This window comes from Furipterus horrens, unplaced genomic scaffold, assembly GCF_987537825.1.
Source record: "Furipterus horrens unplaced genomic scaffold, mFurHor1.1.pri manual_scaffold_3, whole genome shotgun sequence".
In the NCBI taxonomy this organism is placed as follows: Eukaryota; Metazoa; Chordata; class Mammalia; order Chiroptera; family Furipteridae; genus Furipterus; species Furipterus horrens.
The window spans coordinates 161,149,298-161,175,974 of NW_028327173.1; the positions used below are offsets into that span (position 1 = coordinate 161,149,298).

A 26,677-nucleotide genomic window follows, 5' to 3' on the forward strand; every position below is an offset into this window, starting at 1 on the left:
GAAAGGAGGGAAGGAAGGAAGGGAGTGGGGGAGAAAGAAAGGAAGGAAAAGTAAAAAAAGAAAAGAAGGAAATAGGACTTGGTTTAGATCTCTTTCTGTCATGTTTGGGAGTACATTAAAAAACTAGTATGCATTTTACTAACCTTTGGTTTCTGCACTTTGATTTTTCACTTTTATTTAGTTTTTTAAATTAAATTATTGGGGTGCCATTGGTTAATAAGATTGGATAAGTTTCAAGTATACAATTCTATAATACATCATCTGTATATTGCATTGTGTGCTCACCACCCAAATTTTAGTTGCCTTCCATCACTGTATATTTGGCTAGTTGAGGTTCTAATGTGGATACTCCCACACAAACTTCATGTCTTTCTGCAAGTCTTACCAGCAAGTTCTTTAGGAGTGAACATCTCATTAACTCTTTATAGGTGTTAACTTGTGTGTATCTTCTGACCTGCATGACTTTTTGGTTTGCGGCTCCCTTCTTATTTCCTGGAATTAGGCTTAAGACTGCACTGAGGCTTGTTAGCTCCCTGTTTCTGCTTTAGATGTTCATTTATTTATTTTTAAAAGGTTTTATTTATTTTCAGAGATAGGAGAAGGGAGGGAGAAAGAGAGGGAGAGAAACATTGATGTGTGAGAGAAACATCAGTCGGTTGCTTCTCACAGGCCCCTAGCTGGGGACCTGGCCTGCAACCCAGGCAAAGTACCCTGACTGGGAATCAAACCTGTGACCTTTTGGTTCACAGGCCGGTGCTCAATCCACTGAGCCATACCAGCCAGGACTAGATGTTCTTTTAAGTGAGGTGTGTGATAAACTAGAGCTATTCATTCCCCGCCGACGTGCATGGAGGGCCTCCCCTGTGCCAGGTGCCACGCTGTTGCTTGAGCCAGCCTGGCCTGGCAGATGGGGACTGTTGTTTTCAGGAGGGAGAGGAAACCATAGCAGAAAGGTTTCTGATTGCCTGGGAGCATTTCCAAAGTAGCCACAAGGGCCTCTGGAATTGCTGGTGAATATGTTTCCAGGTCTTGAAGATGCCACGGGGAACTAGAGTGGACGTGTAGTCCAACGTTGTGACTAAGCTCTGTGCCTCGCTGATAACACGTGATGGCCCAGAGAGAGGACCTGTTTCTATCTGGCCTATGTCCCAAGTTCTTCCAAGTGCTGAGCTCTTCGTTCTTATTCACAAACACACTCATTGATCTCACTAACTAAAGCAATTATCATCATTTAGTGGTCTTTTCCAAAAGCATTATTTCCACTCCAAAACACCACTTTTATTTGCCAAGTACCACAGTGTTACCTCCTGGCAGTTGGTCAGCATGTACTGCGAAGTTATGTAAGCCCTGGGTTGGGCTTAGTCCCCCGGCTGAACAAGTGTGTCTGTGGAGCACGTAAGATAGTGAGGTGACCCTGTGTCTGGAAAATGGAGAACATCTGTCCTTAAATTCATTCACTAAGTCAGTGTTTACGCTGTGATGGGGAAGGAAACCCACATTTTCAGGACCCAGCTGAGAAACGTCATGCTGTGAAAATGTTGGGTTGAAGTTTGTTGCCAAGGAAATGTAAATTGTGGACATTTCATGAAATTCAAATATGCGGATTAATTTGCTAACAGGGAGCTAAGATTGTAAAAAACCAAACTGGCTTTATTCAAAGATTGAAATGTAATTAATGTTGACTGTAGTAGCAGCAACTAATGAAAAGGACTATAGAACCCTAGAAAAGAATTTTATTAATAAATATTAGAAGGAATATTTTCATAGAAAAGTCAGAGCCAGCATAAGAAGAGATTATTGGTGAATAAAATGATCTCACTTAGTAAATGCAATTAAAAAAAATCACGGTGGATAAACTTGTTTGTACCAAAGTTCTTCTTTTAAGAAACTTTAAAAAATAAACTTCAATGAATACAAACACTTCTGGAGATGCAGAATAAAACATGCCAACGTAGCTTGGAAACAAGGGATCAGGACATACCCACCCAGTCCTTTTGGTTTGGGCCTCATGCTGCTTCATCAGCCTAAAGGCACGTGAGCTCTTCTTGTCCTCATATTCAGGCATTTCACAAAGATGATTAGCCTCATCAAGCTAGATGTTAGACCTTTCCTTTTCAAAATCCCACTCAAAAGATAGTAAAGGAATAAAAATTAAACCCGCAAAGACAAAGAATGGCCGTGGAGACTCAGCAGAGAACTCCAAAGCAAACGGAGGAGCGATAACTGAATCAGCAGAGTGATGGATGCCTCAGTCTCAAGTGCTGGCCGTATAGAAATGAGGTGATTTGCCTGCAGACTGCTGAGAGGCTCAGGGGGAAGGCACCAGTTCCTGCAGAAGGCAGGGCGAGGGGCCAACGTCTAGGGAGTCAGGGCCAGGAGACCTGGGGCAGGGCCTCCCCTGTACCCTGGGGATCTGGGCATCTACCTGCCCCTGCTGTCTCCCCACCCCAGAGCAGACTGGAAGTCTAGTCTCTGAAGAAACTGAACTGGAATCATGTTGGAAGGGGTGACTGAAACAGGGGACTGAGTGAGAGCTGGGACCTCCGTGCTTGCTCCTTGCCCTGTTCCATTATGCCAGCAGCTCCAACAGGGGATTAGAAGCTCCTTCTCTTGACAAATCAAACAGTTCTAGGGGGAAAAAAAAAGGCCCCAGATACTGAAATGTATGGGTGCCTCAGTGGAAAGTGTGGCACCTTTGTTCCTACATCACTTGAAGCTCACCAGAGAGTAACTCCTCCACACACAGAGCCTCCAATCTGCTTTTAGTGCTTTGCTCTTAATAGGACAAGGCAGCCGAGGAACCGAGTCATATCAGGGAAGCCTCAACGTGAAAGACATGGGCCAGAACCAATCAGAAAAGAGAACCCCTGCAGAAAGTAGACACAGTGCAGGTAGCAGAGAAAATGGAGTTTTTAAAAAAAGGTATGGTAATCTTTGCAGAAAGTGAGAAGCTATTTCATGTCTAAAATGAGAATAGCACTTATGAAAGAAAATTAGAGAACAAGAAAGTGATAGTGGAAATATCAAATTAAATATTTGAATTAAAAAAAGAAACAGTTGAGGATATATTTCTCCAAATGTAGAACAACAACAACAGAAAATGTGGAGTTGAAAAGCAAATGAGAAATACCAAAAATAATTGAAATTCAGTCTAAAGATTTAACATTACTAAAAAATGTTAGTATAACTGATGAAAATGAAAGTCAACATAATGAAATCACTAGAATCTGTGAGATAATGATGAATTTTGCAGATGAATGTCCCTCTCCAAGTTGTTTCTATCTGTAAAATAGACGATGATGTCTAACATGTTTTACATGTAAAAGGATAATCACCAAGCAAAACTGACAGCATCATGCCAATAGTAGGAGACAAATGTATTGAGGAAGAGCCAAGATAAATCAGAAAGACAAAATAAGTAAAGATGTGCCAGAGCTGAATCAAATACAGTAGTCCCTCTCTATATCGCGGTTCACTTATCGCGGGATTTTGAAAAATATTATATTTAATTATTTATTGCGGATTTTTTGCTATACAGTGTATCGCGGGATTTTGCGGTACTGTATACATATGTTGTTAAAGTTACGTGGGTTTAAGAGTGCAGAATAAATGTAAGGTTTCTACTTCGCGGGGGCGTCTAGAACATAATACCTGCGATAAGTGAGGGAATACTGTAATTGGTAAGGTTGTGTTAATGGATGTATTTTGAATGCCATGACTTACAAAAGGAACTACAGCAGCACCCATTAGACATTGACGGAAATTACCCATATGCTTTGTCCACAAAGGAAACTTAAATACATTTAAGGAGGAAGAAATAATAGACTTTATTTTCTGACTACAATGAAAGTAGAAATGTACAACATATAGAAATAGAAACTCTCCAAACCAAACTTTCTCAAAAAACTCTTGTATCAAAGAAGAAATCAAAACCAGAAATTGAAACCATCTAGAAAATAATAACAGAAACATTACTGTGGTGGAGAGCTGCCTTCCCAATGTCCATTTTCTCTTTTTACTAACAGAACATTGCTTTTGTTGAGCATGTCATTGACCAGCTAAAAAACCCAATTTCACAGCCCTCCTTTCAGTCAGTGGGGCTGGGGGTGGTCATGTGATGAAGTTCTCACTAATAAGATGCAAGGGATGATTGGAGGGCAGGGCTTCCAGGAAAGAAGGTTGACTCAACTGTCTAGTAAGTCTTTGGCATATATGATACTGGATCAGCCATCTTATAACCAAAAATATCTAATAGCTAGTAAAGGTAGATGAGTGGAAAGATAAAAGAGGTGTTCCTCAAAAATATCCAGGGATCTATTCATTCCAGCCTTGGACTTCTTCTGGGGGGAAAAATATTAACTCTCTGTTTTATTTTTTGTCCTCACCCAAGGACATTTTTTTTTTTTTTTGTTGCTTTTTAGAGAGAGAAAAAGGGAGAGAGGGAGAGAGACAGAGAGACAGAGAGACATCAATGAGAGAGCAAAAGATCAATTGGTTGCCTCCCGTACACACTCTGAACAGGAACTGAACTAAACCTAGGTATGTGGCCTGACCAGGGATTGAACCTGCAATCTTTCTGTTTATGAGATGATGCTCTAACCAACTGAGCCACACTGGCCAGGGCAAAAAATATCCTAAGTCTTAAGTTGCTATTTTGGGTCTCTTTGTTAGTAGGAATCAATCAATAAAATTCCTAACTGAAATAGTCACATATCACAATTTATGGAATATAATTAAAAATAAAAATAAACAAATGAAGCATGCAAGTAAAGAAACTGAAATCTAAAACAACAAAATAAAGGAAAGCAGAAGGAAATAATGATGCTCAAACTAGAACTCAATAAATTAGAAAATGAAAAAAAAGAAAGGATAAATATGCCCTGGCTGGCATGGTTCAGTTGATTGGGCGTTGTCCTGCAAAGCAAAGGATTGCTAGTTAGATTTCTGGTTGGGACACATGCTTGGGTTTCAGGCTTGGTGCCCGCTTGGGGCGAGTGCAAGAGGCAACCGATCAATGTTTTTCTCGCATACTGATGTTTCTCATCCTCTCTTTTTCCCTACCTTTCCCTCTCTAAAATAAAATAAAATAAGATAAGATAAATTTAAGAGCTAGTTCTTTAGGGGGAGCAATAATTTTTTTTTTTTTTTGAGAGAAACATCACTGTGTGGTTGCCTCTCATGCGTCCCCAAGTGGGGACCTGACGTGCAACCTAATAATGTACCCTGACTGAGAATTGAACCAGCGACACTTGGCTCGCAGGCCGATGCTCAATCCATTGAGCCACAGCAGCCAGGGCTTAATAATTTAAAAATATATATAGACCCATGTTTTACCTGCGTAATCAAGAAGTAGGTGAAGAAAGCACAAATAAAACCAGATCATGAAAAATAGATATAGAGATAAAGTGATTTATATTTTGCAAAACTATGCAAATAAATTTGAAAATGTGGATCAAGTAGATGATTTTCTTGGAAAATATGCTACCAGATTGATCCCAGTATAGAAAGAAACACAGAACGGCTGCTAACACTGAAAGAAATGAGATGGCTGTGATCTGTGACCAGTTCTTACTGCTCTTACTGCTGTTTGAGTGTTTTGGTGATAGACGTGAATTTCTGGTGAGAAATCTGCCGAGTATGGCGTGGGCTGGTGATCTGTGTGCATCTCTGTCAAGTGTGGCCACACACTGGAAGGGTGAAGGCAGTGATTCTTGGCATTAAGATCCATCACAAAATAAAGAGCTTTGAGTCTTCAGTTTTATACAATGTATTTCAGATCAATATCTTACTTTTTTATTAGAAAAAAGGATTGAAAATTGTTTTTAATCATTTATTCTCACTGTCAGTCTCACAAACAACTGATTCCTTAAAGTGAAAATGTTTTAAACAGTATATCTAAATAAACAGTAATAAAGATTTCAAAGCAGTGTTATGCACAAAAAAGGTTGAGAGGGTTATTTTGACAGAGAAACTAATGGTCTAGGAAGAAAGAAAAGTGGTGAGCATCAGAAAACCATAGCTCTTAGTTGATTTCATGGAAAAGTACCTTTTCTCAAATGCTGGTACAACTGGAATTTCCCTATTGGTTAAAAATAAATAGCATAAAGTGTGAGGAAACCAGTTAAGGATAAAAATGAAGCAGCCAGAACAGCCTGTCAGCTAGAAGCAGAATCATGAAGTTATGCCAAAGGCTTCAGACCATTGCACCAGCGATCTACCCTAAGGCCAGGGCTCAAGCCCAGTGTTGACAAAACATGATGCTCCGTGAGCCCAGGAGCATCCAGAAAGGCCTGCTTGGACAAGCCCTTGTTTCTGAAGTTTCCTTGCTGTTAAAGTGTTTTGTTTTCTTTGAACTTTGATGTTTCCTCACAGAATCTTCATTTAAACAGATGTAATTCTAACTTAATGTCCTCTTTTTACCCCATTTTCTTCTGGTAGCGGGAACTGTGAACCATGGAGCTGTATTTTGGTGAATATCAACACGTGCAGCAGGAATATGGCGTCCACCTGAGACTGGCAAGTGATGAAACCAAAAAATCAAGGAATTCGCAGCCCTCTAAGGCAGGCTCCTATGGTGTCAGTATTCGGGTACAGGGAATCGATGGTCACCCCTACATAGTCCTGAATAACACAGAGCGCTGTCTGCCTGGTACATCTTTTTCTGAAAACGGGCCATCATTTCCATCTCCAATGATCAATAACCTGCCTGTGCATCCCAGCAACGGGGCTGGGCTGGAGGAGAACAGTGCAGAAGAACTGCAGTTTCCAGAAAACCCATATGCCCCACCAAGCTCAGTAAGAGCCCTGAAACAACCCTCTCTCTTTGAGGGCAAGAATGGGATTCTAGAATGCAAAGAGGGGCCTATGAAGCCATCCCATGTACTCAACTTTCAGAGGCATCCAGAGCTTTTGCAGCCCTATGATCCTGAGAAGAATGAGCTGAATTTACAAAGTCACCAACCTTCTGAGAGTAATTGGCTAAAAACCTTAACGGAAAAAAGTACCAACAATAAGAAGGGTTGGCCTTGCTTTCCCAAACCTAGTAGTTCTCAGCCTACTGGCCCTCCTTTGGAAGACCTGGCCAAATCCAACGTGACGGCTGTCCGTTTATGCAGCTCAGTGGTCATAGATGACCCCAAGAAGCAGACCTCAGTGTGCGTGAGTGTGCAGAGCTGTGCCAAGGAGGGGCTGGCAGAAGAGGCCCTTGCCCCTGGTGGGAGGCCCCTGCCTGTCCATAGCCCACACACCCACTCCGAAATTAAGAAAATCAGACCAGATGTGCTTCCCTTCCGGCGACAAGATTCAGCCGGTGCCATCCTGGATGGAGCTCGGTCTCGGAGATCCTCCTCCTCGTCGACAACGCCCACTTCGGCCAACTCCTTATACAGATTTTTACTTGATGATCAAGAATGTGCCATTCACGCCGACAATGTGAATCGCCATGAAAACAGAAGATATATCCCCTTCTTGCCAGGAACTGGGCGCGATATTGATACAGGATCAATTCCTGGTGTGGATCAGTTAATTGAAAAATTTGACCAAAAACCTGGGCTGCAGAGAAGGGGACGGTCTGGGAGGCGAAACAGAATCAATCCAGAAGACAGGAAGAGGTCCAGAAGCGTGGATAGTGCCTTTCCTTTTGGTCTCCAAGGGAACTCGGAGTACCTGAATGAATTCAGCAGGAACTTGGGCAAGTCCAGCGAGCACCTCCTGCGCCCCTCGCAGGTGTGTCCGCAGCGGCCGCTGGCCCAGGAGCACCGTGGGAAGCAGAGTGCGGGCCGCACCTCCGCCAAGCTTCAGGCAGGCCACCCCAGGCCTCCCCAGCAGAGCAAAGAGGAGAAAGTTCTAGAAAGCAAAGGTGGTCAGGAAAATACAACCGCATGTACATCCTCCTACCCAGCACAGAATAAGAAGGAGGAGGAAATCAAAACAGCCACTGCTACGCTGATGTTACAGAATCGGGGGCTAGTGACTTCGCCTGACTCTGGTGCCAAGAAGATTTCTGTGAAGACATTTACGTCCACCTCAAATACTCAGGTAACACTGGTGTGAGTCCCCCACCCTCTGTTCTAAATGCTGTAGTCTGATTTGTTTTTCCTGCAGGTATGTCCTACTCCCAATTGTATGGTTTTCTAAGTTAATTCAGGTACAACTAGATTTCCTCTGGGGTCTTGTCTGTAAAGTAACTTGTCAAACACTATAGAGAAGTTCGACTTTTCTATTTGCATAGGTGTGAAATCAGGAAGTACGTAGAATTTGTTTCCACACAGAGGTTTAGTGCTTAGGTTTGTGTAGATTTGTTAATTTTCCTCATGAACTTGAGTGACTGGGTTAATTTCTGGCCTGAGAAATTAGGTTAATCCTAATTTAAGGTTAACCCTAAAGTGATGGAATTTATTTAAGTAGTATACCTAATGTTTTGGTAGATACAATAAAAACTTAATGACAATGATAAAAGTGATAATAAGGTCAGTAAGTGTCAGGCACTATTTGTTGTATATTATAGGATGGAACCAACCCTATGAGGGCAGGTCCTATGAACTCCAATTTACAAGTGAGAAAATTGAGGTGAGAAGAAGTTAAGTAACTTGCCCAAGGTTACAGAGCTACTTATACTTACTAAGTGACGGAACCAGTTGCAAGGAGGATCCTTACCTGAGGAATCATTTTGGGGAAGTAGGAATGTGTTTGGAAGCTTCTGCTTCACGGTTTTGCCTTCCTCCTAGAAACACTGTCCTGTGATCTAATAACTGACATTATGTTCCAGGCCACACCGGATCTGTTAAAAGGCCAGCAAGAGCTCACTCAACAAACCAATGAGGAGACGGCCAAGCAGATACTTTACAATTACCTCAAAGAAGGGTTAGTACATTTCCTTAAAAGAGCAAAATATTGTCATTTCTTGTGGGGCTCTGAATTTCCTCTTCTGAGACCTTGTGTTTTGCCCTCCCTTGCTGCCCTGTGTGAGCCGTTTGAGGGTTAAGATTCAACGACTGGAGTTTTCACAGCAACATTTAAATCTTGGGTGGTGGGGAGTGAAGAGCAGAGGAGGGGAGTGTAAGGAAGGACCTCATATTTTAAAATTTACAAATGAATATATTTTTTAAATGGCTACTAAATTTGGTATTAAAAGCAAATTCAAAGATAGGAAGAATGTCTATTGTTCCATTTTGAGTTGTCTGCCATCCCCTTACGTTCTTCCATGTACACACTGGTGCTCTATCATCCCTTATGAGAAGTTACAAATAAAAACACCTCCTTCCCTCCCCAGAGTTGACATTGGCCAGGAGCCCCTGCTGCCATTATTTTTAAAGCATGTGTGAGTCATTGAAAAGCAGTGCTTTCCACATTCTTATCTTGGAGGTTGATTTGGTATAATCTGGTTTTCAGTCCTTACTTAGATAATAATTGCGCTGGAATTCTAGGTCAGGAATTTGAAGTTTCTGTTTCAGTTCTCTCATCAGATGTGATTAAAAAGGAAAAAAAAAAAGCTTTACCACCTGACATGACTGAAAGTCACATGGCAAATACTCATTGGTTATCAAAACACTTCACATTTTTGTATTGAGCCTTACACTTATTTGTCAGTAATATAGAGCTGACAAAACAGTCTGGTTCAAAATATAAGATAAGGGCTCTTTTGAGGAAAAAAAAGTAACCATAGAGATTCTTCTATTCTTCTAGCCAAGAACTAGTTATTAGTGTCTCTCTGTGAAGGATTTTACTTAAGGTTAAGGTAGGAGAACTTCTGATTTTTAAAACTCTAAATTCTTTTATTCTTTTGGTTTATGATTTGAGAGACTGGTGAGACAGACTTCAACAGCAGGCACCTAATATTTAAGGAAACTTATTAAAAAATTTTTTTCCCCTAATTGTCGGGTATGTGTGATAGAAGGTGTGGTTCAAGTTAATAAAACTTTAGCCAATCATTCATTACCTGTTAAAGTCTGGACAAAGGGCTGCTGTGTTGACAATCTTGGTTTGGGGAATATATTTTTTTAGACATAGCTAGACAAGATCACTGCAGATCATTCTTAAGTGTAAGATTTAAAAGTAAAAATTATGCGTGTGTGAGACGCACACACAGGAGAAATCCCTTGTCAGAATGAATGTAATTAATCTGAATCAAACAACAAATGACTAAGTTTTCACTGGATGTTTTCTCCAAGCTTATTTAGAATGTTGCTGTCTCTTGCATCTGTTTGGAAGTGAGAACCCCTGTCTCAAACTGAGTGGTAATACAGAATAGTTTATTGAGTGAAAAAATACACCATCCATCCTTCTCTTCTCACACTGGTTTTGCAATTAAAAAAAAAAAAAATCATGCCTCCTGCCATTTGTCTCCTTAAAGGGCTTGTTTGTGTGTCACAGCATGTAAAATATTCGAAGACCAGCGAGTGGTTGCCCCTCATTGTTGTTTCTCTTTTTTTAAAGATTTTATTTGTTTAATTTTAGAGAGAGAGCAAGGGAGGGAGAAAGAGAGGGAGAGAAATATTGATGTGCAAGAGAAACACCGCATGCCCCCAATGGGGGGATCTGGTCTGTGACCCAGGCACGCGCCCTGACCAGGACTCGAACCAGCGACCTTTAGGTTTGTGGGCCGACGCCCAACCCACTGAACCACACCAGTCAGGGCTCTTTTGCCTCTTTTTTCAGAAGCACCGATAATGATGATGCTACTAAAAGGAAAGTCAACTTGGTCTTTGAGAAAATCCAGACTTTAAAGTCTCGAGCAGCAGGAAGCACACAAGGAAATAATCAAGTAAGTTGAAGTTTTGTGTCTCCTAGAGGGCATTTAACATGGAGTGTGGCAAACAGATTGCTGTTTCTTGAGTCTGTATAATTGGTTATAGCACGAAATGGGACGTTTCCTGAGTAGAGACTGGTACCTGAGATGGAAGATCATGCTTTAAATGTTATGAATTTGTACCCTGTCTCTTTTTTACAGAAAGATTTTAAGATATTTTATTTAAAACATATAAAAATATAATAGGATGAATCATTTAGAAAAGGAAAAGAAGAGAAAAAGGAATGAAGCAAAGTAATGGGTAGAGAACCCTAGCATTATCATAGGCAAATTCAGAAGGTATGTGTGAACTGGCTTGGACCCAAGCTCCGGAACTAAAGAGAATAAGAAATAAGAGAATAAGATCAAGAGACTAAGGAACAGAGACAGGTGAAGCCAACCAGCACTGGTGGAAGGGAAAGGAAGGAGTGGAGCGGCGCCAAATTTTTGTTAAAAAACTGCCTGTTTAATTGATTGTCCTGAATTCGATTTGGGACTTGGAGATATGTTTTTTTGTTAAAAAAGGATTTGTCTTATAGTTGATGAACATCTACTGTATGTCAGACGCACCTTGGGCCCTGAAAGGACAAGGTGTTTAAGAGAGGTGACTAAACACTTGTTCCTCAGTTCTTCCCCACTATAAACTGGGACCCATTTCTTGCTTGTGTGTTTTTACTTCCTCTTCATGCAGGGGAGCACTGCATGGGCAGGAGTGAGAAGATACCCAGAGGCAGGTCATAGGAAGTCTGTCTATAGCTCCTTTTCAGCTTTGGAAAAATGTATAGAAGATATTTTTAGGCATCAACTGCCTTCTTTTCTCTACTGCTCAGCACTCAGCTACCTGTGACTGCTGCTCTGGCATCAAATAAAACTACAAATGTATATGTATATTTATGTGTATATGAGATGTGTGTATATATACATACACACACAGGGGTGGGCAAAAGTAGGTTTACAGTTGTTCGTGTGGAAAATACAATAAATAAATTATAATACAAGAATAAACTGTTGCATACTCACAACTGTAAACCTACTTTTGCCCACCTCTGTATATAATATTTATTGATACATATATTAACTACTTCTACTGGGGAATCTTTAGATTATACACCTTGCTTTAGGAGCTCTACATAGTTCTTAAAATTTGTTTAGGATTTATTTTTATTGTTTTGCTAAAACTCTTAAATCCAAATTATAATTCCAACTCTTGCTTTTCATTACCTGTATATTCTTAGGGAGAACACATCCTTTGGTCTTTTTTTTTTTTTGGACATCATTTGATGTTAAGATTGTCATTGAGGGTCACAGACTAGGAGTATCCAGCCCAAACTGGGGAAGTTAAAGGTAGCCCTTCTGGAGCTGGTAATACTAGAATGCTGTGGGAGAAGGGAAAGCAGGGCGCAGTAGGTGGAGGGAATGGCAGAAACAAAATGTAAAGAGGCCTGTGCCTGCCATATCTAGGCAGTGAAGGAAATCTGTGCAGCTGGAGCAGAGAATTTGTGGGGATTGAAGCACCAGGTGGAAGGACCCCAGAAATCGCGTAAGAAGTTTCCATTTCAAGTTGAGGTTGATGGGCTACCATTGATGGACTTTAAACAGGAAAGGATAGCATCATATGCATAAAAGTTCATTCCTTTTGTAGCTTTTTGAGAGAGGTAAGATTAGAGGAAGGGAGACCATTTAAGAAGCACTGCTGAACCAAAGGAGAGATGATGAGAAATTGAACTAAGGCTCTTAGACTTCTGGCTCCGGTCATGGAGCGGGCGGTGAAAGCCTTGTTGCCCATATTTTCCTACTCCCATTATCTCCCTCTTATTTTCTGAATCTGACTATTTGCTGGCAAAGGCTTTGGAGTTTTATCTTTTTGGTGTCAGTTAAGTGATTTTCTGTGAGAGAATGTAAGAACCCTCTCCCATATGGACTGAGACCATATTGGAAAACAGCGAAGCAGGCAAAGTTTTTGTTTGGGAAAGAGCAGTGTATAAGTTTCTCATGGGTTGGATTTAATTTCTAAAATGAATTGTTCTTATTTTATCTGAGAGACTTGGAAATCCTGTGTTTTTGTTCACTGGGGGATTCTGGTTAACCTCACAGGAGTAGGTGAGGAAATACATCATTCCAAGTTCATCATGGACAACTCACACCTGGATTCAGGCACATGAGGGCCAAGTTACTGCCTTTTCTAGCTTTGATTCCTGCTTTTATTCCCCTCCCCTATTTGTAGTTTTCTAACCACCTTGCTCTATAGGATTTTAGCCAAATCCCTTTGAGAACATCATCCATGGGAGAAAAAAAAATAGATCCATTAATATTCATACTCAGATCAGAGATCTTTTCTAATAGGCTCTCTTTAATCAGATCCCTGTTCATTATATCTCTTTCCATTATGGAAATGTGACATCTGAAAGAAGAAAGCCAATTTGCCCAGCATACACTAATTTACTACTTGCATATAGGCGTATGCAGAGAGTGAGGGATAAAAATCTCGGTGGTTATGGAACGATAATTCCCAACCTAATGAAAATTCTGTAATAGATTTTTATACAAAGGGCCTTGGAAACACAGAGACATGGGCTTTGGGTGTTACTTTATGCAATAGAGGAATCTTCACAAATATTTATTTTTAATTTTTACATTGTTTTATTGGGGTATAAGTTTCAGTAAATTCACAAATCTTAATTGCATAGTTTATTGATTTTTATAAAAAAACATAGGTGTGTGACTACGCAAACACCACTCAGACCAAGACGCAGGACACTCCCATCACATTGCAGGTTTCCTCATGCCCCTTCTCTGTAGGGATCTACATTGGAATTGAGTCTTCAGACTTTTGTGTTACTGCTCTGATTATGTTTTTGGGGAAAGAATTAAAATAAAGCACCTTGAACATTTAAATTAGTATATCTTTGTAATTAATTGTAGGCTTCTAATTCTTCATCTGAAGTCAAAGATTTATTGGAACAGAAAAACAAGTTAACCACAGAAGTGGCAGAACTTCAGAGACAGCTTCAACTAGAAGTCAAGGTATCTGATTTTTCCTTTATTTATTTATTTTCATTTCTGTCTCAATTCATAAAGGATATTTTAAGTACCTTGGGATACCCAAGTGAATTGAAAGCCATTTTTTTCCCTGAGAGAAACATTCTTTCTTCTTATCACTGAAGTAAATTCCTGTATATGGGCTTTTACTGTCCAAATAACTTTTTTTTAAGGTAACACAAGCATATAGAGACTGTTTGCTTTGACAGAGTAAAAGAAACACTCTTGGATTCGGGCAGGTCAGTAGGAAACTAAATGCATATTAAATATTGGAACTAAGTAATCAAAATAGAATGAGGTTTAGCTGTGTTTCTGTTTCTCTTTTGGAAGTATGAAAACGTTAAATATTTAATATTCTTTCTAATTACAAACTTATGCTTTAATTACATAGTTCAATTAAAAATTAATGCAATTAATAATATAAGTGCAAAGATATGGAGTCATCAGAGATTAGAAGTAGGCTACTGTGGGATGACAATGTATAGTGGAGGTACTTTAAAATCACATGTATTCATATTAGAATCAACAGAACCTCAAAGAAGAGAGAGAGAGAATGAAAGCAAACTTAGAAGAACTCCAGAGCCAGCATGACAAGAAGGTGGAAGAGAACACCACACTGCAGCAGCGACTGGAAGAAAGTGAAGGGGAGCTCCGGACAAACCTGGAAGAGTAAGTTCTGGGCCAAGAGCCTGTGTCCTTCCGATGTATGTATGCAGAACCTTTTAGTCCACTGGTCCCCAGTGGCTGCTGACTCTTCCTTTTCTCCCTGGTAAGCAAAAAAGGTTAATAATTTTAAAATTCTTTGTACTCCGTTTAAAGCATGTTTTGTAAGCTTTCAGCCCTTAGCGTGTATCTCATAGCAGGTAAGTGAGAAGTGAGGAGCTGAGTGGCAATATCTAAAGACTAAGATTTCAAGGAGTCTCAGCCTAGCCTCCAAAAAGCACATGCCACAAGACCTCCATAATCTCCTGGTTTTGTGAATTTATCCTGGGTGGTACCGGTCTCTGTGACCTGTGCTTACGCTTTTGTTGAGTCTGCAGAAATGGAAGGTCAAGCCCAAGGTGACCCTGTCATTGTGTTGCATTAAAATTTGTGGGGAAAAAAAAGATCTGAGACTGAGGTCTGAAAAGTTACCATGCTATGAAGACATGTGGACATGATGGGACCTTTAAGTGAAGGTTCAAGCTGGAGTGAAATCTGGAGGGAAATTGAAGAAAAATAGGGTATTATATATATAATAAAAGCATTTAATTGCCTTGGCTGTTTTGATGGATTAGTTTTTGCTTTTAAAATAGTCTTAGAGGTTAATTTTAGAAAAGAAGTTGGTAAGGAAAAAATATTAAAAATTTTAGGGTGTAGCAAAGATTTTACATAATAAAAAGTTAGAATTAGTTGTGACTTTGATTTAGAGCAGAGGTTAGCAAACTGTTGTCAGAGAGTAAATACCTTACAGTTTATGGGCTATATGGTCTTTGTTGAAATCACTCAATTCTGCCATTGTATTGTGCAAATGACTGTAAACAATATATAAATGAATGAGCATAGCTCTATTCCAAGAAAACTTTATTTACAGGAGTAATCAGTAGGCCAGATTGGCCCATAGACGATCATTTGTTGACTCTTCCGATCTACAGTACTGGGGGTCAGGGGTCGGGGAGAGGCAGAGCCCAGAAGAGTCTGTCTGATGGGCTTCCTTTCCTGTTAGGCTGTTCCAGGTGAAAATGGAACGGGAACAACACCAAACTGAGATCAGAGATCTCCAGGACCAGCTCTCAGAAATGCACGATGAATTGGACAGTGCTAAACGATCTGAGGACAGGGAGAAGGGGGCTCTGATTGAGGTAAGAGGACTGTGGGATCAGGTGACAAGATAGGCCCATCTGCCTGAAGAGGCTGAGATGGTGGATGGGGGTGGGGACTGAGTGCTATGAGCCATATTCTGTTTTGTGCATTGGCTCCACCTGTGCCTATGATTGGCCTCTGTAAGAGCCTTGTATGTAATAGTTTTAAAACATTGTCTTAAGAAAACTTTCAACCATATAGAAAAGTAGAAAGAGTACTTCAGTAACTTCCATAGAGCCCCAACCCAGATACAACAGTTGTCAACATTTCATGATATTAACCCACTTATTCATCTGTCCATCCATTCTTCCTTCTGTTTTTTTCATGCATCCATTTATTCATCTTTGCTTAACCATTTCAAAGCAAATTACAGATAATACCACACCTCACTCCTAAATTTTTTAGCATGCATCTTTGAAAGACTGAGGAATTTTCTTAAAACCACAATAGTCTTATCACACCTAAAAAAAAATCAATAATTCCTGTAATATATATATATAATATAACAAGAATTCTAATACCTGGGCCATTATTCAAATTTTTCCAGTTGTCCCCCAAGTGTATTTTATGGTTTTATGTTCCCCTTCCTCCCAGCCAGGATCCAGTTAAGAATCCTACGTCACTTTCACTGTTATGTGAGTTTTCATTTATCCTAGTATAACCCTCTCCCCCATTTCCTGCTCTGTGCTTTTTTTTCTGAAGAGACTAGAACAATGCCCCACTGATTTGTCCGATTATTTCCTTATGGGGTCTATCCCTTGTGTTCTAGTAAATCTGTATTTAGGTCTCTACACCAATAGATTCAGGTTAAATTTTGGGCAAAAATACTTTGTAAGTAATGCTGTTCATGAAAAAAACATTGATAAGATGTGAATGCCGATATAGCACTTATTACAGGTTAAGTTCTTATTTGTTTAATGCCCCACAAGACTGTAGGCTCTGGGAGGGCAGGCTTGGTGATGGCTGGCTCAGTATTTTATCTGCAGCAACTATCCCAGTGCTTGGGACGTACAGCTCTTAGTAAAGTTATGTGGTCGTTGGTTGGATGGATGCATTATGGGTGAGTAAGTGAATGAATGAATGAATCTATTTGCTGTGTACACAGACTACCTGTCTGGCCTCTGCCCACGTTAGTATATTCCCTATTAAATATTTAGCTTTTATCACTATGTGAGTCAGTAGATAAGGTTGACTCTTCTGCTTAGCATTTGTTAATTATTATGGGGCTTTACAAGGACAATTATTATTTTTTTCCCTGAATGAGATTAACATCCTGTTGAGGTGTTAGATACATATAAAATGATTAGAGAGCAAGAATAAGTTTTGAACACCTACCATTTTTCTTCTGGGAATGAGTGTAACTGAGGGTCAGAGTAAGACAGAAGTTTTATTTCTGTGCCCATTTAGATGTTTTGATATTTGCTGTAATATTACCATCACCTATATTTTTATCATAGTTTTGAAATTTTCTTAATAAACTTTGTTTTGTAGGAATAGCCTGAAAAATAAATGATACACAATTTAGAATAAAGAAAAGAAATCAAATAAGGGAAGGACTTTGTTGGTATTGAACTTTCATTTTCTACTGCTTTCCCCCTACGGGCTTGAGTCTTTTCTTTGTCCCTTTCTTGGGGTTAAAAGCTGCTGGCTTGTAAATTCCTAAAGCTTCTTGTTCAGTCTCTGCTGTCAGTTGTTTTCTCACCCCCTTCCTTGTTTAGTTTTGAAGTAATTCCCCAGGAAGGATTTAGTTCCTGCCCTTAGAACTTAGCCTTTTCTTCCCATGGCTTGGCCAGGCAGGAGAACTGAGCACTGTAGCCACACTGCACAGGGTTATGAAGTTTTCTGTTTGTTTGTTTGCTTGTTTTTCACATGGCTGGTAGAGGGGAGTCATTTCTCTTTTGCCCCCATGATCATCTCTCTGTCTCTGTTTAGACCTTTGCTCCTGAAAAGCCTTTAAGCCTGTTTCTTACCCCTGGTATGTCCCCTTTTATCCAAGGATTTCTGGAAAACCACCACATTCATGGTATTCTACTGCTTCTCACGGCTCTGCCTTCCCTCTCAGGGCTCAGGATTACAGGGACAAGGTGTGTTAGGGTTCACCTCTGAGAATGTGGGCGTTATCACTGAAATATTATTAAAACCACAAAATGAAATTTTAAAATGGGTACGTGGAAGAACATTTATTTTCCTAACATCTTAACAACTATTTATATTTCTGCATTTTCTGTTTGCCTCACTACCCTTTGAGAGGTTTCATCGACCTGTCTATAATGTCTATAATGTCGGGACAATTACAATGTCTCAGCAGTTTTGATCTCTGCTTTTAACAGTTAATGTCAGAAACATTTTTCCTTATTATACCTTACAGTCTTTATTTAATTTTTTTAAGTATATTTTATTGATTATGTTGTTACAGTAGTTCCAATTTTTTTCCCCTTTGCTACCCTCTGCCCAGTACCCCCATTCCCTCCAGCAATCCCACTCCCCGTAGTTCATGTCCATGGGTCGTACATGTAAGTTCTTTGGCTTCACCCTTTCTTATATTATTCTTAACTTTCCCCCTGTCTGTTTTGTACCAACCAATTATGCTTCTTAATCCCTGCACCATTTCCCCATTTCTCCCCCTTCCCCCCTCCCAGCTGATAACCCTCCAAATGATCCCTGTACCTATGATTCTGTTCCTATTCTGGTTTGCTTAGTTGGATTTTGTTTTTATTTTTTAGATTGTTGTTGATAGTTGTGAGTTTGCTGTCATTTTAATGTTCATAGTTTTGATCTTCTTTTTCTTAAGTAAGTTCCTTTGTCAATTCATATAATAATGGCTTGGTGATGATGAACTCCTTTAGCTTCTTCTTTTCTGGAAAGCACTTAATCTGCCCTTCCATTCCAAGTGACAGCTTTGCTGGATAGAGTAATCTTGGTTGTAGGTTGCCTTTCATCACATTGAGTACTGCTTGCCAGTCCTTTCCTGCCTGCAAAGTGTCCTCTGAGAAATCAGCTGATAGTCCTATAGGCACCCCCCTGGCAACTGTCTGTCTCTCTCTTGCTGCCTCCAGGACTCTGTCTTTATCTTTCACCTTTGGCATCTCAGTCATGATGCGTCCTGGTGTGGTCCCCTCTGGGTCCATCTCGCCCGGGAGCCTCTGTGCTTCCCGGACCTGTATGTCCATCTCCTTTGCAAAATTTGGGAAGATTTCCTCATTTTTTTCAATTCTTGCTTCTTCATTCTACACTGGTTGACTTTTTTTTCTTCCTTATGTTCCAAATCATTGATTTGAACCCCAGTTTCCTTCCCTTCACCATTGGTTTTGTGTGGATTTTCCTTCATTTCACTTAGCATAGCCTTCACTTCTTCTCTTATGTATTTGCCATACTCAAGCATATCTGTCAAGCCTGTGAGCATCTTTTCACCAGTGTTTTGAATTCTGCGTCTGTTAGGTTGTCTGTCTCCTCCTCTGTTAGGTTGGCTATCTCCTCGTCACTTAGTTCTCCCACTGGAACCTTGATTCGTTCCCCCTTTTGGGCCATACCTTTCTGTCTCCTCATTCTGACAGGCTCCTGTGTTTGTTTGCCTCCTCGTCCCAGGTAGAGCTGTTGCTCCTGTTATGTTGTAAGGGGCGGAGCCTTAGGGATTCGTCAGTACAGAGCAACCTGTTTCACCACGTTGTGGCGTGTATATGGGGGAGGGGTCTGAGAGGAAACAATACCGCCTGCCCAGCACTCACCCCTTTTCCAGGCACCTCTCCCACTTTTGCACCAGACTGGAGCTCCTCTAGCTGCTGCCCTGGCCATTGTTCCAAGAGTGGGTGGGTCTGCGGATATTCTAGGACCGTCGGGCCCTTTAAACAAGTGGACTCTGCTAAGAGACCGGCAGTTTCTCCCTCCACCCCAACTCCCGCTGGTCTGCACAGTCAGAAGCAATGAGGCTTGATTTTCCCCGGTGCTGGGACCGTGAGCTGCATGGTCTGGTGAGGACTGGGAGCGCTCCCCAGGTGTCCCTCCTGACTTTAAAACCTGTGACTGCGCTTTCTGCCAGTCTGCTACTGCCGCCGCTGCTGCCGCCACCACACTGAGTCCTCTCCACCCCGGCTCCGCCCCTCCTGCCTGTCTGGATGAGTATTTCTGCTTTATATCTTTGTTTGCTGGACTTCCGTGCAGCTTGATTTTCTGGAACTTCTGGTTGTTTCTAGTTTTGAGGTAATTGTATTCCTTCTTAGTTGTGGAGGGAGATGCAGGTGTCTGTATATGCCTCCATCTTGGCCGGAAGTCTATTCCTATTTCATTTTTAAGGAGATAAACCACAATATATTGAATCATCCTCCTGTATTTATTTCTTTTTTTTTCTTAATTAAGAAAAAATATAGTGAACATTTTTTTTTTTTACATGTATCCCGTCCATCTTTAGAAAAATATCCTAAGGATAATTTCCCAGACATGATGTCACTGAACAGTTTATAGCTTAATAATAATGTAGCTTCACAAATAAATTTAAATAGAAGGTAAGGCTTTGACATATTTTATGATTCCTTGTGTGGATTACTTCATTGATTTTAAAAGGGAAAGATGTTATCTTAGCTATTGGGAGGTCCCTTAAGTTGCTTAATTTTCCCAATAACTGAAACCTATAATTGTTATTTGCCCTTTCCCCTGATACCCTGAATCCTTTGAAATTCTTTATTTTAGCACATTTGACCTTGCCCTGTTTTTGTATCTTTTTGTTCTACTAGCCAGCTAATTCAATAATATGTCATGTTTGCCTCTTCCCCCATTTCATGCCAAGCAACAGAGCAAATGAATAAATTTCAGTATCTAAATTATTTTAAAAATGTCATCATTTTAAGAAAAGGGCATATTTCTCAAATGAGCTATATGTTTCTTTTCCTCTTTAAACACAATATACTGTGCATATATCAATGAACTTAATTTACTTAAATGTTTTATTGAAACTTTTGTAGTGGAAAGTAGGATGAGGATATGAGCCTCAGTTTGGTAATGTGTTTTCAGACAGAGGCTGATAATGAGAGAACAGGAAAGGGAAACAGAACACATCTTTTCTTAAAAACGTTCCTGATGTTGCTGGCTTTCTGGTTGTCTCTTTCCTATAATGGGAACTATATAAATCATCTACTGCTGCCCTTCTGCAAGATGAGCTAAGGCACAATTAGCTTCTCTATGCCAAAGTGCGGTTCTCTCCCTCCGGAGAATCATCCTTGCTGTTTAAATCAGTTCTTTGACTGGTCAGTGACATTTAAAACATGATCTATGGCTTTTCTGTCACTCATAACATAGACTCCATCTCCTTGTCTCTTTCAATTTATTCTTTATATCTTAATAATAAGTGTCTGGGGAATTTGATAATAGATTACAATTGTGGCCAAGTTTTCCATGGCATTTGGCTTAGAACAGACTCTTAAACACAATGAGCATTAAACACATCCTGCTTTTGAATGTTTGAAAACACTGAGGGCCCTATATTTTGTGAGGTGCCCAAGGCAAAGGACTTTACATAAAGGCCCTTCTAACACTACTTTATATTTTATTAAATAACATTGGGCCCCTAAATGGAACCAGTAAACAGAGAGAACACAGTATTTTTTAAAAATGAGGAAAGGAATGAAGAAGGAGTGGAAAATAATCCTGTTTTCCCTAGATAAGCCATACAATTGGTCAACAATAAGATGGCTTTTTTATTCTTAAACAACTGATGGTTCTAAATTTTTCTTTTTAACTCAATTGACAAAAATGATTACAGAACAAATTTTCAGCTACTTTTTTGTCCAAAAATGTGCTTTTCTCCATCCTGAGGGAAATAAGTAAACACGGAACATCTGTCTCAGCGCCACGACAGTGGGTTTTCTCATTACTGACCACCACCTTTGATGGGACCCTGCAGTGTGACAGCTGGGCCTCGCTCCAGCAGCCTTGTGCTATTTTATCTCTGGCGTTTGCCAACGTGCAAGTCCTTTAAGTGTCAGTAAAATGTGATGGTTATGAAATTACATTGATCTGGGGATAGGCTATTCTCAGAAATGGTATTACTGCTGAACATTATAGGAATTTTAACAGAACAACTAGAAAAAAATCATGTTTCTCACCAGCCCTGTTACACTTTTTAGGCCATCCTTCTGGAAGAAAAATTGCATAATTCTCTGTCAGCCACAGTTTTGATATAAAACTTTAACTTACTGTTTAATTGAGCAGGGGCCAGAGATAGGGTCCCTTTAGAACTTCTGGGAAGCATTTATGCTGAAAGGGATTTAGATCAGTATTTTCCTCCTTTGGCGCAGAATTCCTGTGAATAGGTGGCGTGTGGAATAAAGCGTCTGTGGGCAGGTACATTGCTGCTTTGGACACCTGGTGGGCATCTCTTAGTGCCCCTTTTGGCGGGATAGCCACTCGCTGCTGCGGGCCCAGCGTGAACTTCCTTTCCCTCTCAACTTTTCTTCCTTCTTGTCTTTTTAGGCTGTGGTCTTGTTTCCTTGCTTTAGTTTGGGAATGTTTAGCACAAGTTGTCTTATGTAGTAAGTACCACACACCATCAACTTTTATAGCTTCCTGCACCCACACGCACACATCCATACATGCAGGGTTTTCATCTCCTGGCTGCTTTCATGTGTGCAGCTAGCCTAGGTTTTGGGAGCACTGATTCTGAATGGCAGCACTTCCCCTTGTTTTCTTTGATTGGAGTCTGTAGAGAGGCATGTTCATTTCCAATGGGTGTTGACTTATATTTTGAAGTTTATATGTTACCTCTCCGATCTTTGGCTTGGTATAATTGCCAGTAAAGCCACTGAAGTGACGGAGTGACATTTTTGAAATCCCCTGTGCTTTTTGGTCTCTCCCCTGGAAAACTTCAAGTGCTACTAAGTGATGTGGTGACGTGTAATCTGATTGGATCTGTGCAACACAGTCCACTTAAGCAACAGTCTCAGCCACAGATAGCTGCGTTTCGGTGTAAAATGGACTATAAAACCGAGGTTTTTAACATGCAGTGGCGGCAGTACACAAAAGGCAACTCAAAACACAGATATATCCTGGAAAAGATAAGTGTGGGAAGAGGAACTGCTTTATCGTCAAAACAATTGAGAAACGTGTGAGAGTAAGAGCAGGAAATAGGGGTTAGATTCATAAGGGCTGTGGTGCAGAGGCTGGGAGGAGGCTGCAGGAAGACCTAATAGAGGAGCCAATAGCAACAGTGATGGGGGCGTCTCTGCTGCTCCTTAAGGAGGGCTGGGCAGTGGCAGCAGCCAGACTTGCCCTTTGGTAAATACCAGAATGGTGTATATTTCTGTAAGATTTGCTTATGTTCTGTGTCAGGTGCTTTGGAGGAGCAGAGTTGGTGAGTTACCTGGGTGAATCTCTTGACGTTTCATCCGAGCATATTAATGTCTATAGCTAGATCCCTGAAGGACTAGTCTTGTCTATGCAATGCAGCTCTGTCCTGGGACTGCAGAGGTTCCCCGGGTTCAATGGATGTACATGTTCTAAAGAAAAGGAAAGAGATTCTGTTGGCAGTTATACTTAAATCAATGAGAATTCCCTCATCAGTGACACTTCTTGAATGGAAAGTAGCTTCACTCGCAGGCCTCAGGTCCCCAAGTAGCAACCATTCCTCCGATTCCCCAGGAATCGCTAGACTCCTGATGTACTGTACATCTTTATTTATATCCAGAACAGACACATTCCCAATATCATTGATCCATGTGCCAGAAATGTAGTAAATCATACTTATATCCTTTTAAGGAGCTGATAGTCTAGCAGGGGAGATAAGAAAATAAATATGTGGACTGTGCTAAGTGCTGTGATAAGTATAGCTCAAGTGAGATGGGTAATCAGGGAGGGAATTCAGAGAGACTTCCTTGAGGAGGTCATGTGAGTCTTCAAAGAAGAAGAAGGGCACTTCAGAGGAAGCCACGTGGCTAATGTCATAGAGGCCAGAGGCCAGAGACTGGATGTGGGGAGCAGTTGGGTGGCTATTGCACACCACCTGGGCAGGAGGTGATGAGAGCCTAAACCCAGGAGGTGAGGGAAACGATCGCAGATGTTATAGAACTAACTTTTTGATTATGAGGGACAAGGATGAGATTCATCAGGTTGCTGCGAGGCTTCTGAGCAGGTGGTGACTTCACAAGAATAATGAACAAAGGAAGCAGAAAGGAAGGAACATGACCTAAAACATGGACCTACTGAATCTGAAGTGCCTGTGGGACATCCAGATGGATGTGCCTTGTAGGTCACTACAAGTGCAGGTCTGAATTAAGGTTAAGAACTGGAGGTAAAAGTTTGGGAGTTATTTACATAGAATCAACAATTGGAGAGAAATAGATGAGATTGTCAAAAAAGAATAAAGAATGCAAAGATGCATTCTTAGGGATCATCTTAGCTTTTTGGAAGAGGGAAAGAAAAGCCAGAAAAGATTGTCACAGGAAAAAGAAAATGGCCTGAGGTAAGAAAACAGGAGAGTATACTGTCTTTGAACTGCAAGGCAAAAGAAAGTTTAAGGAGACAGGTGGAGAGGTTCCAAGAGCGGTCAAGAAAGGTGAGGACGGACGGGGCCATTGGACGTGGTGGTGAAGAGGTCACTATGACCTTGGAAGGGGCACTCTTAGTAGCCTAGGAATAAAGGCCATACAGCAAGAGATGAAGGAGTGAATAATAGGAGGCAGTCAAGAAGTTGAGGCAGTGAACAGAAATTATACTTTCAAAATTTTGGTGGAAAATTTTTTTTTCTGTTGACTCAGAGGATGCTTATTCTCTGAGGGAAAGGACATAGGTGCCTGGGAACAGTAAAGAACAAAATGACAGGGAAAAAGAAAGGTAACGGATAGAGTAGGACTTGGAGCAGGCTGGCCAGGGGCCGCTTGCTGTGCAGTGGCTTTGTTTTGGTGAGAAGGCCTGAGTGTGGAGAACTGGGATGAGTGGGAGCCGAGGCAGCCATGCCCAAGTCCTGGTCAAGGGTGAGGGAAGGACGTCTGCCAGGGAGGGCACTTCTGAGCTCGAGGAGAGCTGAGCAGGTCTGGGGTGAAGATGGCTGCGCAGAGGAATGCCTGCTGGGCTTTTGGCAGAACACACGTGGGTTTAGGTAATGCGATTTGTAGTGAAATTTGTTGCTCCAGTTATGTGACTTCATGAATTTTGAGTGGCTGAGGGGAAACTGTGAGTATCTTGCCCTGCTCAGATGGAGGGAGACTGGGGCAGGGTCAGCCCCAGAACCGGGATCATGGATTAAGGGTTCCAGTGGGGTGTGAAGTAAGCGAGGTCAGCAAGTAGGCATGATCCCATGAAGCAACAGCACATAACCACCCCATTAGCAAGGGCCACAGACCATGGCCCAGAAATGAAGTGGGATGGAAAAGACAGACCTGTCCCCTCCCAGAAATGAAAATTAAATCAGTTTCCCTTTTCTCTCTCAAATCTCAAGAAAGCTGAGCTAGTTAAGTCAAGGGGAATGATGGCCTCTGAGGTGTGAAAGGGGAGAGGGAGGGATGGTCCCATCGGTGTGAGGAAGGAGACAGTGCGAGGGGACAGTCGAGAGGGTGGTCGCTCCTCTGAGAGGCTGAAATGGAGGGGAGGCGCAGGGCTCCTTGCCAGAGATGGCTCATCTTCACCTTCCTGCTCACGCTTCCTCTCTGTAGGAACTCTTACAGGCCAAACAGGACCTCCAGGATCTGCTTATCGCCAAAGATGAGCAGGAAGACCTCTTGAGGAAGCGGGAGCGGGAACTCACCGCCCTGAAGGGAGCCCTGAAAGAAGAGGTTTCCAGTCACGACCAGGAGATGGAGAAGCTGAAGGAGCAGTATGACGCTGAGCTGCTGGCGCTGAGGGAGAGCGTGGAAGAGGCGACCAAGGTGAGTCCAGCCAGCCGACCGCAGGCCAGCTCCTTGCGGGGTCGGAAGGGGCCAGAAAATGTGGCCTGGGAACAGATGACAGGGCAAGCCCTCGGTCATGCCATGCCAGCTCCCTTCTGTTGCATCACGTCATGGAGCTTGTTCACAGAGGAAAAGCTCAACTGTGCTGCCGTTAACTGTGTTAGGTCTGTAAACTTAAAAATTATTGAGGACATTGTTTAAATGCTGTTGCACCAGGTGAGATTCAGAGGCCCTTGCATTAACTAGAAATTCTGCAGCCCCTTGCAGAGCAGAGATCTGTACCCTTCCAGGTGTGCCTAAACGCCAGAGGCCCGTGACATTGTGTGGCTTTGCTAATGGCGCAGGCTGCAGACGGGGCCCCGATTTCCGGAATCCTTCACTCCTGCCCTAGCCTGTCCCTTCTGACTGGTGAAGCCTTTTGTTAAGCATTTCAGGTTGTTTTCTCAGCAAAGTGATGAGAGGGTTAATTGGCTGAATTGCCCACCCCCTCGAGAGATAATTTTCCTCTTCGCTGAATTCTTGGCTCCTACAAGTAGATCTCCTAAATTATGTTGAAGTCTTTTGGTGTGGGCCTCATCTTGGCTGTTGAAGAAGAGAAAAAGCCATGTTTTGAGGGGAAAATGCTTTGAAATATCATGCCATCTTTAGGGAAAGAGGGGAATTACAGAAGTCGATGCACAGAGTGCAGTTTATAGGTCCAAAATGACGAAGAAAGAACTCTTGAAATGGTTTGTTTATTCTGTGAGGATCACAGTGACAGCTCAGAACTAGTAGGTCCGCCCTTCACTAAGCTCCATAGCTATTCACTGATTTTCAATTGCGACGCGGTAATTACAGATGACAAGAAGTGGACAATGGGTTTGTGTGTTATAACAATAAAAAGTCTGGGAAATGGTCTGGTTGGGATCATTATAACTGAGGCAGTTAAAAAAAAAGGCTGCTTGTTGATTTGCCTAAGATTCTTTTGAGATATGATTTAGTTTGAGGGAGAAAAGCAAAACTGATTGAACTTTCATTGCTTTGAGGGGATGTCTGTTTTTTCCACCTCATTTTGCTTGTGTGCAGTAGCATGGTGCCCTTGCTTGTGGCCTTTTCTGCGCTGTTGCTTCATGGGGGACACGCCACTGAGTAAGATGATTCT

At 41.4% G+C, this 26,677-nt stretch overlaps 1 protein-coding gene across 2 annotated transcripts in view; it reads left to right on the top strand.

Annotated features, from left to right (window-relative positions):
* Positions 1–26,677, top strand: part of CGNL1 (cingulin like 1) — a 144,855-nt gene that overhangs the window by 45,239 nt on the left and 72,939 nt on the right. For both annotated transcript variants that reach the window (XM_090270659.1, XM_090270660.1), the window contains exons 2-8: positions 6,439–8,037; positions 8,768–8,862; positions 10,657–10,762; positions 13,709–13,810; positions 14,346–14,494; positions 15,531–15,666; positions 25,303–25,515. In XM_090270659.1, the coding sequence (XP_090126785.1) occupies positions 6,454–8,037; positions 8,768–8,862; positions 10,657–10,762; positions 13,709–13,810; positions 14,346–14,494; positions 15,531–15,666; positions 25,303–25,515 (2,385 nt within the window). In that variant the 5' untranslated portion in view covers positions 6,439–6,453. The remainder of the gene's footprint in view (positions 1–6,438; positions 8,038–8,767; positions 8,863–10,656; positions 10,763–13,708; positions 13,811–14,345; positions 14,495–15,530; positions 15,667–25,302; positions 25,516–26,677) is intronic.